This window comes from Chrysochloris asiatica, unplaced genomic scaffold (genome assembly GCF_000296735.1).
Source record: "Chrysochloris asiatica unplaced genomic scaffold, ChrAsi1.0 scaffold00121, whole genome shotgun sequence".
NCBI lineage: Eukaryota > Metazoa > Chordata > Mammalia > Afrosoricida > Chrysochloridae > Chrysochloris > Chrysochloris asiatica.
This window is the reverse complement of record NW_006408639.1, coordinates 6,355,084-6,370,137: the sequence shown is the minus strand read 5'-3', so window position 1 is coordinate 6,370,137 and position 15,054 is coordinate 6,355,084. Positions and strand designations below refer to the sequence as shown.

The following is a 15,054-nucleotide window of genomic DNA, read 5'->3' as shown; positions in this document are numbered from 1 at the left end:
ATTAGAAGGTCCCAAATAGAGTAGGAAAAAATGTGGAAGAAAACTCAAAATCATGAAAAAGACCAGGCCTACTAGTCAGAGAGTGACCATGTAGGAACCCAAGATTATGGTCACCCATCAGGTTTGGAACTGAACTCACCATTCGTGGCCCAATTTTCAGGCAAGCAGAAGACAGATATAAATGGAGGACATGCACACCTAGTGTGTATGCACAGCACACAACGGTGTGAGGTATGCACACCACACGACGGTCAATCGTTTGCTATCAAAAGGCAGCATTTCCCTAAGGACAAAACTCAGACATGTGGAGAGAGGAGGAGGCATGGAAACACGAATCCCAGGGAGGAAATAGATGTATGATGTTACACTGAGAGGACCGCAATAATTGAGAATGAAATGAAGCGGATAAACTGATGAATGCTCTGTAAACCTTCAATCAACTCACAATAAAAAGTTACAAAATAAAGGAGGGGGTCTGAATTACAGCTACCCCAAATCCTTCTGGATTCGGTTAACTCTGTAACAGATGGGGCCACCTTAAGCCCAAACCAGTGGGGCAACAATTGATTTGCTTTGGTTTAGACATGGACCACTAACTGCCTGGACTTTTCTGTCTTCCTAGACAGTGAGTATAGGCCAAATCAGAGTCCTGGTGTGGTGCTGTGGGCTAATGCACCAAACTGCAAAGCCGTTTGAAATGCAAGGTCAGTTGTTCAAGTTCACCAGCTGCTCCTTGGAAACCCTATACAAGGTCGCTATGGGTTGGAATCAACTCGATGGCACTTAACAACAACAAATAGGCCAAATCAAAAGTGAGAGAAGCAGGAGTGATTTACAGAAACCGGACAGAGCCCTCAGCCAATTACACACTCCTTCTCCAATGTGTCCATGATCTGTTATTTTCTGTCAAGGTTTTACATTGATGTTCTTTTGATGCTTTAACTGCCTCAGCTCTTGGTTGTCTTGTTAAGTTACCAGCCTTTTATATCTCTGGTAAAGCAAAGAAACTCACTGGCAGCTGGGAACACTACAATGCCTCCCATGCTATTATTCATAATAATCAGAGGGCAGCTCCTACCTTGATTCTCTGGTCATCCTGCCTGAATGGCCAATTGCTTTTTTAAGTCAAACACAGATTTGACAAATGTTTTGTCCATTTGCTGTCCTATCTGCTCGGAGCCTGCTGATGGCTCCACAAACACTCCCCCATCCCTTGTAGCATTCAGGAAGAGACAAATAGGTCGGCCTTATGATGCCTTAGAAAATTATTTAAAATATATATATAATGCTTTTTTTTGTGGGACCATAGAGGACATCGGCTGCTTCACCCAGAAGCTGAACATCTCCTTTCCAGCCACTGGCTGTCAGAAACTTACTGAAGTGGACGATGAACGCAAACTTAGTACCTTGTATAATCAGCGAATGGCCACAGAGGTTGTTGCTGACTTGCTGGGTGACAAGGAAGGGTTAAGTTGTCCGCATCAATGGTGGGAATGGCAAGCAAGGTTTTCCCTGTGAAGCAGGGTGTCTTGACCCATGGCCGCATCCACCTGCTTCTGAGAAGGGGGCATTCCTGTTACAGACCAAAGAGAACTGGAGAAAGAAAGCACAAATCTGTCCGGGGTTGTGTTGTGGATGCCAATCTAAGTGTTCCCAACTTGGTTATTGTTCAAAAAGGAGAGACAAATATCCCCGGACTGACTGATACAACTGTGTGTGCCTCGTTGCCTGGGCCCCAAAAGAGCTCACAGCCAACTTTTCAACTTCTCTAAAGAAATTGATGTCTGCCAGTATGTTGTCAGAATGCCACTGAGCATAGAAGGCAAGAAACCCAGGGCCACAGTGCCCAAGATTTAGCCTCTTATTATTACACATGTCCTGAAATGCAAATGGTGGTGTATTGCTAAGAAGAAACAGCACACTAAGAAAAATATGGAGGAGGCCGCAGAATATGCCAAACTTTTGGTCAAGAAAATGAAAGAGGCCAAAGAAAAATATCAGGAACAAAATGCCAAGAGATGGTGGCTGTCCTCTGAGCTTCTGTCTCTAAGTCTGAGTGAAAAACAGATTCCTCAGAGTGACAAATACTCACATTAAACCTCCATATATATACAAACACACACACACACACACACATCTATCTATCTATAAAAGTATCACTGTTATAAACACTGTATTCAGATAATATCTATGCATAGCAGTTAAAAGGAGAGGAAGAAGAAAGTAAACTCCAGTTGGAAGAGGCTGCTATGAGTCTATAATTGTAGACAGTAGTAAGGTAACTTACATCTGACATATACTGTTTATTTTCAGATATTACCATGTTACCATTCTGTAAAGATTCAGCAGCCATGTCAGAGCCTTACAGTATCCCAGTAATTGCAATATAGATATTTGGAAGTTGGAATTCCTGAGTCATGCATATGCTTAACATACAGGGCTACTAATAGAAAGGTTAGTGGTTCGAGTTCCAGTGCGAGGTGTTATGGACTAAAGGCTTGCCTATTTACTTCTGAAAATTCAGCCACTGAAAACCCTATAGAGGACACATATGGGTCACCAGGAATCAAACTCAATGGCAGCTGGTTATATGGAATTTATGATAAAGATTTTCAAATCACAAACCAGAAGGTCCTAGAATTGGCCAATTTTTCAAACAGATATTTAAAGACAAAAAGGAATGCTTAGGATGGCCTAAACTTTGCCTTTACTCTCCTTTCAGTTGTCACTTATGGGCCAAGTTGTTTCCACCAGTTCCGGCACCTAAAAACAACATTCAAGATCTCTTTGTCAGCACCATGCACGAGGTAATCTTGATACGGTGTACGTTCCCAGAGTTGACTTTCCAGGGAATGGTCATTAGAGAATTGGTTTTGCATATAAGGCAGGGTTTTTATGCAGGAAATCAGGAGTCTTCCATTGTTTCAGAAGTCCACTATTTGTTATGTACGTTCATTATTGTCTCTACATACTGGGAAGGTCAGACTTGAATGTTAATCTCATGTTATCCATCTTTGTACTATGTTATGGAGCTCTGGTGGCACAGAGATTAATTAAATTAATTAAATGCCTAGCTGCTATCGGAAAGGTCAGTGGCTCAAGCCTACTAGCCTCTCTGTGGGAGCAAGATGTGGTCAGTCTGTTTGGGAAAGTTCGGAAACCCTATAGGAAAGTTCTGCTCTCTTCTACATGGTTGCTATGAGTTGGAATTGACACATCAACAGCTTCTGGTTATTTACTGACACTGAGGATTCCTGGTGTGGCGCTGTAGGACCATCAGTAGACTGTGAACCACCATGTGCTCATCAATTCAAACCCATCAGCTGCTCCTGAGAAACCCTATGCAGGGTCACTATGAGTCAGAACCAACTGGTGTGAGGCTATAGGATAAGCACTCAACCACAAGGTCAGCTGAATCACAAGGTCATTGGTTCAAACTCACCAGCCTCTCCTCAGAAACCCTATACTGGATTGCTATGAGCCAGAAATGTCTAGACAGCACTTAACAATACTGACATTGAACATTCCTTCAGCCTTATAAGCTCTGACTTCCTTTTCTGTAGTAGGGGACAAAGATGATCTGGTCCAAGGTCCTGCTGATCTCTCATGTTTCAAGAATTTATGCTATGGGCAATGAAACGATATACAATAGGATGAATGTAAAGCTAATGTTCTCCCATGTAAACTATCACCCAATTCACAATAAATATTCAAAAGAATCCATGCTATTACACATTTATCAAAAAGGAATTTTTAGAGGAAGTTTTGCTCCTTAGTATATAGAATCATAAAATATGTAAGTAATGATTTCCTCAAGTATGCATTTTTTTAAGGAGTTCTGGTGTGGCACTGAAGGATAATTCACTGTTCCACAAGACTGGTTTGAAGCGCAAGGTTGGCAGTTCAAATCCACTAGCCGCTCCTCGGAAACACTATACATGGTTGTTAGGAGTTGGCCCGACTCAGTAGCACTTGACCAAAATAACAACAAACAGGGACTGTACGAGTCAGAATCCACGCAGGGCGGTGCGTCTGGTTTTGGTTACTCACCATTCAGAGCACTTAGGTTAAACTGAATGAAAACTGCTTCACAGGGTTTCTGAGGCTGTAAATGTCTACGGGAAGCAGGCTGCCTCATGGTTCGCCCATTGAGTGGTGGGTATTTCAAATTTGGGGGGAGGTATTCTACATGTACCGCTTTCCCATGGAAACCCTACAGTCAGCATATCAGTTTCTACAAAAGACTGATGAGATTTTGATTGGGATTTTGTTGAATCATAGATTTATTTGGGGAGAAGTGACATCTTACCAATACTAAATCTGCCGATCTGTTAACACAATGTATCTTTCCATTTATTTAGGTTTATCTCAGCAAAGTTTTGTCATTTTTAGTGTATTGTTCTCGCACATCTATCATTTGTCAAACCCACTACTTACCTGATGGGTAATTTAGATCAGAACTCAGGAAACCTTTTCTGTAAAGAGCTGGATAGGAACTATTTGAGGGCAAATGGTTTCTGTCACAACTGCACCTTGATTCTGCCATTGTAAAGTGCAGCAGTCAGGGTTTGTACATAAATAAACGAGCACAGCTGAATTCTAAGACTTTGTTTAAAACCAAATTTGGTCCGTGGATTGTCTGTAGTTTCTTGACCCTCTGATTTAAGTCAATTTTCTTAACAAATTCAGCTTTTTTTCAGTTGAAGTAGCTCATGATTGTATGAGTTAGTTAGAGCCTGGTTGTTGTGATAAGGAAATGTAGATTGAAAACTCACCGATATGGTCAATTTCAATAAGCTCAAAACCTTTCTTCAGTATTTACAGTGTGGGTTTTGGGTTGATCATAGACCATGATGATTACTAGCCCTAATAAAACAGAGAATTAAGATTGGTCAAAATGTCACCTAGCCCTTGAATCAATGGTATGATGATCTGGTGGCAATTATCCATGCTTGTAAACCCATAACCTGTCTGGAACGGAGCAACTTGGTTCCAGTTCATCTGAATGTGAGGTGTCAATCACTCCTTGCTCTGGTATGTACTTCCTAAGAAACTACATTTGCTTTAAGCAGCAGACCGAAGTCATTTGTCCTGGCCTCTTAATGGAACATCTTAATGCTGGTATCTAATTTCCCTACAGAGCCCCAAAAGAGTTCCTTTAATATTCTGAGGTTGGTGAAAGAAACTGGTTTAAGAGCTTATTGTATAAGCTTGTGGTTTGTTTTTAATTAAAATCAAGTCATGTGTGCAAAATAACAATTTAGGGTAGACAAGCTGGTTTCAGAAGAAGCAAAAGATTAATGTCAAAGCTCAGCACTGCCTGGCTTCTCAGAACAACTTACTCCCTTCTCGTGTTGTACAGGTTCATGTGAAAACAGATCGGTGAGAGAGAGAGAAAAGGGGGTAGAGAGAGAGAGGAGATAGGACACACACACAGAGGAAGAAAGAGTCAGTCAGCAGGAGAATAAGGAGGAACACACACACACACACACACACAAACAGAGGGAGAGGATTAGGAAAATGCAGTTTTGCCTTGTGTCTTAGTTCATACCTGAAGGAGTATGTCACTGAACATGGAGCTGTTCACAGCTGGCCCCAAGTATGAAGGGGCTTCAAAAAGTTCGTGGAAAATTTCCATGATCTTTCATTTCTACTTTCCACCAAACTTTGATGCCCCCTCATAGATTCGTGTCTCAACCTATATCTCAAGGTCAAAAAACATCCAACTCAGTCTTGGGGTGGCTGCTAGTATGGATGACAAGGCCTCCAATCAATGCTGTTGGCGATGGCAGTTTGGCAAAGCACACACCAGTCCAAATCACTGTGGAAGTGTTTGGGTACTGGGGAATCGAAACTCTATACTTGTAGTTACAAATGTCAACCCTTAAGTTTGGCCTTGGTACCTACAGTCCTGCCATCCCAAAGCTCTGTGTTAAGGAAGTCTTTGCTTCTTCAGATCTCCAAAATTGTTTTTTAACATTTCATATTTAAATGCCTGGGAGAAAGGAAGGATGAGTAAGCTAGATTCTAGAAATAAAAGTGAAGGTCTATTTAAAAACATATATTTACTGAGCTCTTCATTTATTAGACTGGTTTCTGGCTGCTCTTTTTTTCTGCATTGGTAGTGAGAAGAGTCCCTTTCAAAATTAAGTTGAGGAGCTCTGGTAGTGTAGTGGGTACGAGTCAGGCTACTAATCTCTCGGTGAGTACTTTCAAACTACTAGCAGTTCCGCGGGAGAAAGATAAGGCTTTCTGCTCCCATAAAGATTTACAGACTCCGAAATCGTATGCCAGGTTACTATGAGTCGGAACTGACTCCATGACACACCCTCACCCCATGTAATCTATTTTAAGTACATATTGGCAAGGACCACATCTGTCTTGCTCATCATTCAGTACAGTGACTAATGTAGAATAGGTATTTAAAGTGTGTTGAATGAGGAAATGAGGTAAAGGAATATGGCATTTTAGAGGTAATATTCTGTATTACAAGGAGCTCTGGTAGTGTAGTGGTTACGAATCAGGCTGCGAACCTCAAGGTCAGCAGTTCAAAACTACCAGCTGTTCCATGGGAGAACAATGAGGCTTTCTGCTCCCATAAAGATTTATAGCCTCAGAAACCCTGTACAGGGTGGCTATGAGTTGGAACCAACTCCATGGCACATAACAACAATAATTCTGTATTGCAAATTTTCTAACTCATATTAACTTTATTTATTAGAGTCAAAATTGGGTATAACAAATATCCAACTGAAGGAGCATATTAAATTATGGATGAGATACTATAGAACTAATTAAAATGGTGTATCCAAAGGACTTGTAGCAATATAATTTAAATTTTATGTGAGCACACAAAAAGGAATCAGTTTATAAAGTAGCACAGACAGTATGACGTCATGCCTAGTGGATGGGGCTGAATAGAAACAGGAAACTATGTTTGGTGCATAGGTTTGTGGGTGATTTTATCTGCTTCCTACTTTATTTCCCACTTTTTATTCAGTGAATGTTATTGGTGCTAAGTGCCACTGAGTCAGTTCCACCTCATAATGACCTTCTAATAAATAGGGTTTCTGATGCTTTGAATCTTTCCAGGAGCAGAAAGCCTCATCTTTCTCCCATGGAGTGGCTGGTGGACTTGAACTATAAACATTGTGGTTTGCTTTCCAGTGCTCATTGTACTGTGTTCCCAGTCAGTGAATAGTCACTATTTTTATAAGAAAAAAGTATATTCAACCTAAAACCTATTGTCAATAATGCCAAGAAATGAAAACAAATTTCAAGAAATGTAAGAAAGGTTGTATTTATTTATTTATTTTACAGAAATTTAGTTCCAATGAGACCGAAATCGAAGTCATAAATTATGTGGACGAACATGGACTTGAGATTCTGGAAGATTCTGTGTTTTGATTGTGACTGAGGCAACCTCATCTGAACTCACACTCACACGCCTGACAGATAGGAAGAATGGGACTGTCGCTTCTTGCTTTTGTCTGGTGTTTCCTGAGCACTCAGTGTAGCTGTAAAGTAATACATCTGATGTACCAAGTGCCCTGGAGGAGTCAGCTGACTCAGAGCAACACTGTATAGGGTTTCCAGAGAGTGGCTGGTGAGTGTGAACTGCTAGCCTTGAGATAAGCAGTGTAGTGCTTATCCTACCAGGCTGTACCAGGCTAGTATCTCGGAGAAGTGTTGATGGTTTATCAAAATCTCATTCACAGCAGGTGATTACAACTGAGCATTCTCCTGTTTTTGTTTTTATTTTTCCCCTCCCCACTCTGGACAAGGCAGAACCTCTTCAGTGCCAGTCTTCAGCATTTATGCTACCAGTGTGGCACTCTAGGCTCAGAACTGTGAACCACAAGGTCGGTGGTTCAAACCCACCAGCGGCTCCTTGGAAACTCTAAACAAGGCCACTATGAGTTGGACTGGACTCAAGAGTATTTAACACCACAACCACCACTTCCGCAGACTTTTCTAAGTGTAAGTCTGATCTAAAGACTTATGCCAACTGTCCTGAATTCTAGCCGTCAGTTTGGTAGCTTAAGTTGCCAATAATGATACTCAACTGAAACCTTAAGAAGAAATCATTAAGCACGAGCCCAGTGTGAAATCAACTTGGATTCAAGACTGTCTTTTCTGTATCTAGTGGGTGCCACAAGTTCTTGTTAATTTTATTGATTTTTTTTGAGTGCTGGGATACTTTTTTCCTCAATGTAGTTTGTGTGTGTATGAAAGAGAGAGAGAGAATTTTCTGTTACTTGTTGTTGTTAGGTCCCATCAAGTTGGTACTGACACATAGCAACCTTATGCACAGCAGACCAAAACACAGCCTGATCCTGGGCCAACCTCATTCTTGTTGCCACGCTTTAGTCCATCCATGCTGCCACTTGGCCAGTCCATCTTGTTGGGGTTCTTCCTCTTTTTCTCTGATCCTCCACCTTACCAAACATGATATCCTTCTTCAGTGACTGGTCCCTTCTGGCAATATGTCCGAAATATGAGAGACAAAGTTTGGCCATCTTGGCCTGTAAGGAGCACTCTGGCTGCACTTCTCCCACTTGGTTCTTTTGGCAGCCCATGGCACTTTCAATATTCTCTGCTAACACCATCACTCAAAAGCATCCGTTCTTCTACAGTCTTCCTTATTCACTGTCCAGCTTTCACATGCATATGAGGTGATTGAAAATACCATGGCTTGGGTCAGGTGCACCTTAGTCCTCAAGGTGACATCTTTGCTCTTCAATGCTTTAAAAAGGTCTTGTGCAGCAGATTTGCCTAATGCAATATGTCATTTGATTTCTTAACTGCTGCTTCTGTGAGTGTTGATAGTTGATCCAAGAAGAATGAAGTCCTTGACAACTTCAATCTTTTCTCTGTTGATAAGTATGTTGCTTATTGGTCCAGTGGTGAGGATTTTTGTTTCCTTTACATTGAAGATGTAATCCATACTGATGGCTGTGGTCTTTGATCTTCATCAGCAAATGTTTTAAGTTCTCTTCACTTTCAGGAAGCAAGGTTGTATCATCTGCATATCACAGGTTGTTAATGAGTCTTCCTCCAATCCTGATGCCATGTTTTTCTTAATATAACCTAGATTCTCGGATTATTTGCTCATCATACAGACTGAATAAGTATAGTGAAAGAATACAACCTTGTTGCACACCTTTTTAAATTTTGAAACATTCAGCGTTCCCATGTTCTGTTCGAACAACTGCTTCTTGGTCCATGTACAGATTCCTCATGAGCACAACTGTGATGGAAAACTCACATTTTGCAATGTTGTCCATAGCTTGTCATGATCCATACAATTGAAAGCCTTTGCATAGTTAATAAAGCACAGGTAAACATCTTTCTGATATTCTCTGCTTTTAGCCAAGCTCTACTGGACATCAGCAATGATATCCCTCATTCCACAGCCTCTTCAGAATCCGGCTTGAACCTCTGGAAGTTCTCTGTCAATGTATGCTTGTGGCTGTTTCTGTATTACCTTTAGTAAAATTTTAGTTGCATGGGATATCAAAGAGATTGTCCAGTGATTTCCGCATCCTGTTGGGTCATCTCTCTTTGGAATGGGCACAAATATGGATCTCTTACAATCAGTTGGCCAGATGGTTATCATCCAATTTTCTTGGCAGAGATGAGTGAGTGCCTCCTGTGCCGCCTCACTTTCTTGAAAGATTTCAATTTTTATTTTATCAATTCCTGGTGCCTTGTCCTTTGCCAAGTCCTTCAATGTACCTTAGACTTCCTCCCTAAGTATCACTGGCTCTTGATCATATGCTACCTCTTGAAATCGTTGAACATTAAACATTTCCTTTTGGTACAGTGACTTTGTATATCCCTTCCATAGTCTTTTTTTAATTAATGTTTTATTGTAAATTATGTGATAATTACATGGGAGAACATTAACTGTACATTCATCCTATCTTATATTCTTTCATTGCCATGGTTACAATCTCCTCCATGCATCATCAACCAAGCAAAGGGCAAGCTGGCCCCCCACTCGTCAGCACACAGCCCTCTTCCTCTCTGGGTCTGGAGTCCCCAGCTGCTCCATCTCTGCACATTGTCATTTCTGCCTACATCTCTGGTGTCACTGCTTCTCTGGGTAGGGTCTCGCACTCCGCTCTTCTCCTTTGATGGTTCCAGGGACCTCCACTTCTAGACTTCAAAGTCAATCACTCCCCTCCTTTTGCTACAAAACGTCCATCTTTACATTTCCAACCCTTGCGTCAGTCCTGATTCCATCTTCTTTTGATGCTTTCTGCATCATTCAATAATTTTCCTAGAGAATCTTTCAAAAACGAAAGTTGAGGCTTGAATTTTTTTTCCAGTTCCCCCAGCTTGAGAAATGCTGAGCGTGTTCTTCCTTTTTGGTTTTCTGATTCTAGATTTTTACACATTTTGTTGTAATATTTGCCTTTATATTCTTGAGTTGACCTTTGAAAGTTTCTGTTCAGCTCTTGGACCTCCTCATTTCTTCCATTTGCTTTAGCATCTCTACACTAAAGAGCAAGTTTCAGTGTCTCTTCTGACATCCATTTTGACCCTTTCCTTCCTTCTTGTCTTCTTAATGACTTTTTGCTTTCTTCATGTATGATGTTCTTGATGTCATTCCATAATTCTTCTGCTCTTCAGTCTTTAGTGTTTAATGTATCAAATCTGTTCTTCAGATGATCTCTAAATTCAGATGGGACATATTCAAGGTCATATTTTGGCTCTCCTGGACTTGTTTTCATTTTCTACAGCTTCAGTTTGAATTTGCATATGAATGATTGATAGTCTGTTCCACAGTCTTCCCCTGGCCTTGTTTTCACTGATAATATGGAGTTTTTCCATTGTCTCTTTCTGCAGATGTAGTCAATTTGATTTCTATGTATTCTATCTGGTGAGGTCCATGTGTATAATCATCTCTTAAGCTGTCTAAAGAAGGTATTTGAAATGAATAAATCATTGATTTTGCAGAATTCTATCATGCATTCCCCAGCATCATTTCTATCATCAAGGCCATATTTTCTAATTACCGATCCTTCCTCTTTGTTCCCAAGCTTTGCATTCCAATCACCAGTAATGATCAATACATCCTGAGTGCATGTTTGATCAATTCCAGGTTGAAGAAGTTGGTAGAATTCTTCTATTTCATTCTCACTGGCTTTAAGGGTTGGTGAGTAAATTTTAATAATAGTGGTATTAACTGAGCTTCCCTGTAGGTGCATGGATATTATCCTATTGCAGACAGCATTGTACCTCATGACTGATCTGGATATGTTCTTTTTGACAATGAATGCAACACCATTCCTCTTCAATTTGTCATTCCCGGCATAGTAAACAATGTGGTCATCAGATTCAAAAAGGCCAATACCAGTCAATTTCAGCTCACTAATGCCTAAGATATCGATATTTGTGCGTTCCAATTTCATTTTTAGACAATTTCCAATTTTCCTAGATTCATACTTCGTTCATTCCATGTTCCAATTTTCAATGGATGTTTACAGCTGTTTCTCTTCATTTTGAGTTGTGCCCCATCAGCAAATGAAGGTCCCATGGGCTTTACTTTTTACTCCCACGAGCTTTACTCCATTTGCGTCATCATGGTCAACTCTACTTTGAGGAGGCAGCTCTTCCCCAGTCGCATTTTGAGTGCCTTCCAACCTGAGGGGCTCATTTTTATGCACTATATCTGACAGTGTTTCTCTGCTATTCATCAGATTTTCAATGATTAAATATTTGCAAGTAGTTAGTCACTCCTTCTTCCTACTCTGTCTTCGTCTGGAAGCTCATCTGAAACCTGTCTACCATGGGTGAACTTGCTGGTATTTAAAATACTGGTGGCATAGCTTTCAGAATCACAGCAACTCACAAGCCACCACAGTACGACAAACTGACAGATCAGTGGTGGTTCTGTTCCTTAGGCCTGATCTCATTAGGTCTATTTCAGACAAAATAAATCTAAAGACATAAAGAGCTAAGACATCACACTGTTATCAAAAGATGGCACAGGATTTTGTTCCAAGATTATAGTCTTGAAGGCAGTTTTGCTATTGTGGCTGTATACTGAGAATTAGGTTAAGAAAGGAATGACGGGAGAAAGACTACATTTTCTAAGAGCTAATTGTTGGCAAAGACTTCGGAGTATCCTTTGGGCATTATCTGGACAAGCAGTACTGAGTAAAACCCAGCCTCTTAGGTTTGCAAAAGGTCTTAATTGGGCACCACATCAAATATTTCAGTCTGCACAGGAATCCTGCCACCCTCATCTACAAGGAGCTTCAAAACCTAAATGAAAAATGGAATGAAAAGACAGTGGAAATTTCCACACTTTGAAGCCCCCTCAAATGAATTGGCACCCCTAGTGGAGGTCTTTGTGATGGGAGACAAGTTGTAGTTAGAATTATGTGCAGGTGGGATGGAACAGGAGCAACACTTAATACTTGAAGTAACTGAAACAGTGCTGATTACACCTGGCCCTAAGGAAAGGAGCTTAGGACAAGAAGTAACAGTGCTCAGAATCCCCATCATGCACACTCTTTGCTTTCCTGAGTTGATGTATTCAGTTTTGATCCAAAAATGGGCATCCATGGACTACCAAACACAATCAGGGGTAATATTTTCTGATTAACTTATAACTATTCCTATACTGAAAGAGAAACTGTGACCAGGATCCTGGACCTGGAATTCATGACAGCTCTCAGTTTACAGACGTATTGCATTAGGCAAATCTGCTGCACAAGATGTTTTTACAATGTTGAAGAGCAAATATGCCAGCTTGAGGACTAAGGTGCGCCTGACCCAAGCCATGGTATTTTCAATAACTGCATATGCATGTGAAATATGGACAGTGAATAAGGAAGTTTGTATTAGAATTGATGCTTTTGAGTTATGGTGTTGGAGGAGAATATTGAAAGTGCCATGGGCTGCCAAAAGCACCAGCAGATCTGTATGGGAAGAAGTGCAGCCAGAATGCTCCTTGGAGGCCAAGATGGCCAAACTTCGTCTCTCATACTTCGGACATATTGTCAGGAGGGACCAGTTGCTAGAGAAGGATCTCATGTTAGGTAAGGTGGAGGGTCAGAGAAAAAGAGGAAGACCCCCCACGAGATGGATTGGCCAAGTGGCAGCATCGCTGGACTCAAGCATGGCAACAATAGTTGGCCCAGGATCGGGCAGCGTTTCGTTCTTCTGTGCATAAGGTTGTTATGAGTCGGCACTGACTCAATTGTACCTAACAACAACAACAAATCAGTTTAAAGAAGTCTCTCCTTTCTCGAAGGTTAAAAAGGAAGAGAAAGGAAGCCATCTGAAAATGTGGCCAGTTATTTGGTTGTCTGTGCGGTGTTCACTTCCAAGAAGGGTCCTCCAGCCTTACTACACAGCAGTCATGTGGGAGCTCACCCCAGTGCTGGAGCAGGACCAGCCCTGTGGCTCTCAGTGTATATTTGTCAAGAGCAACACATAGTAGCCCAAGCAGCCTCCCAGTGGATTGTAAACTTCCTCTTCCCCACTTCCAGGCCTGTACAACTCATACTCAGTTTTTGGGAACCCATATCCAAAGTCACCTCCTCTGTGAAATCTTCAAAAGTAGAGTTGTTCGATCCTATCCTGGGTTCTCATTCTTTACGTCCTCAGCCATCCTGGAAGTAGCGCATTGCAAGTTATACAACGATCCAATTGGATGGCTCCCCACTAGACAGTAAATTTCAAGATGCCGGGGCACATGTGTATTTATCTTTGCATGTTGGTGTCTAGAACAGTACATGCTAACACTCTCTTTGATCTTGGTAGGGCACCTAGACTATAAATGAAACTCAAGATTTGGCAAAGATGATCAAAGCAGGACTTTGAACAGATTCATTCCAGTTTGACCTCTGGCTAAAATTTTGTATTTCCACTCCCAATATATTTATTGGATCACAATCTACATTTTAACAAGATCCCCTAGTGATTCTCATGTGGATTTACAAGAATCATCTGGAGAGCTTATTAAAATATAGATTCAGACGTTGTCTATCTGAAACTAGATTGGAAATGCAAATTTTCTGCATAGGGTAGAACTGGAATGAACTGGTTCAAGGCTCTGGGTCAAAACAATATGAAGATGAAGTCTACTGTCCAATTAGAACATGATTGGAAGCACTCAAAGGACACATGTGTGCCTCATAATCTGACTCTGGCTCTCTCTTGGTTTATAATATGGCTACCTGGTTATATATAATTTACTGTCTTTGCAGAGCAGGGCTTCAGAAAGGGCCACTTTATGTATTGTCTTACAATAGTGAGTTTGGTTTTATACTGTTTATAAGTTCTTGGGTGATGCTGATGCAAACAGTTTAAGTGCTTAGTTGCTTATGGGAAGGGTGGGAGTTGGAGTCCACCCAGAAGCACCTCAGAAGAAAGGCCTGGTAACATCCTTCCAAAAATCAGCCAATAAAAAGCTATGGAACATAGTTCTATTAGGACTCTCATGGGGTTGCCGTGAGTTGAAAATGACTTGATAGCAACCATATATGTATATATACACACCACTATCCTTATCTTGGAGTCCTGGTGTGGCGCTGTAGGCTAATGTGTCAGGTTGCAAAGTCTTTTAAAACTACAAGATCGGTGGTTCAAGCTCACCAGCTGCTCCTTGGAAACCCTATACAGCGTTGCTATGGGTCGGAATCGACTCGACGGCATTTAAAAAAAAAAAAAATCCTTATCTTAAGGAGCTCTGGTAGCGTAGTTGTTACAATTCATGCTGCTAACCTCAACGTCGGCAGTTTGAAACTACCAGCTGTTCCATGGGAGAAAGATGAGGCTTTCGGCTCCCATCAAGACTTACAGCCTCGGAAACCCTGTACAGGGTCGCTATGAGTCGGAACCGACTCCACGGCACATAACTACCAGGAGCAGCAGCAACCTTATCATGGAAAATTCAGACAATTTCAACGTTTGCTTGGTAGTAAATAGCAACAGCAGCAGGTTGTTGTAAGCTGACCATAATTAGAAACTGGCAATCACTTCCCATCTCCCACCAGTATGGGGTAGAGAGGTACTTTCTTGTCCCTGACCTTT

At 41.2% G+C, this 15,054-nt stretch overlaps 1 protein-coding gene and 1 pseudogene across 1 annotated transcript in view; both read left to right on the top strand.

The window, feature by feature from the left end:
- The window catches only part of IL5RA (interleukin 5 receptor, alpha), a 60,891-nt gene extending 53,484 nt beyond the window's left edge, over positions 1-7,407 (top strand). Inside the window, exons 11-12 of the mRNA XM_006868679.1 lie at positions 2,723-2,807; positions 7,321-7,407. Of these exons, the coding sequence (XP_006868741.1) occupies positions 2,723-2,807; positions 7,321-7,407 (172 nt within the window). The remainder of the gene's footprint in view (positions 1-2,722; positions 2,808-7,320) is intronic.
- On the top strand, positions 1,105-2,097 carry LOC102835843 (annotated as a pseudogene).
- Positions 7,408-15,054: the final 7,647 nt, after the last annotated feature.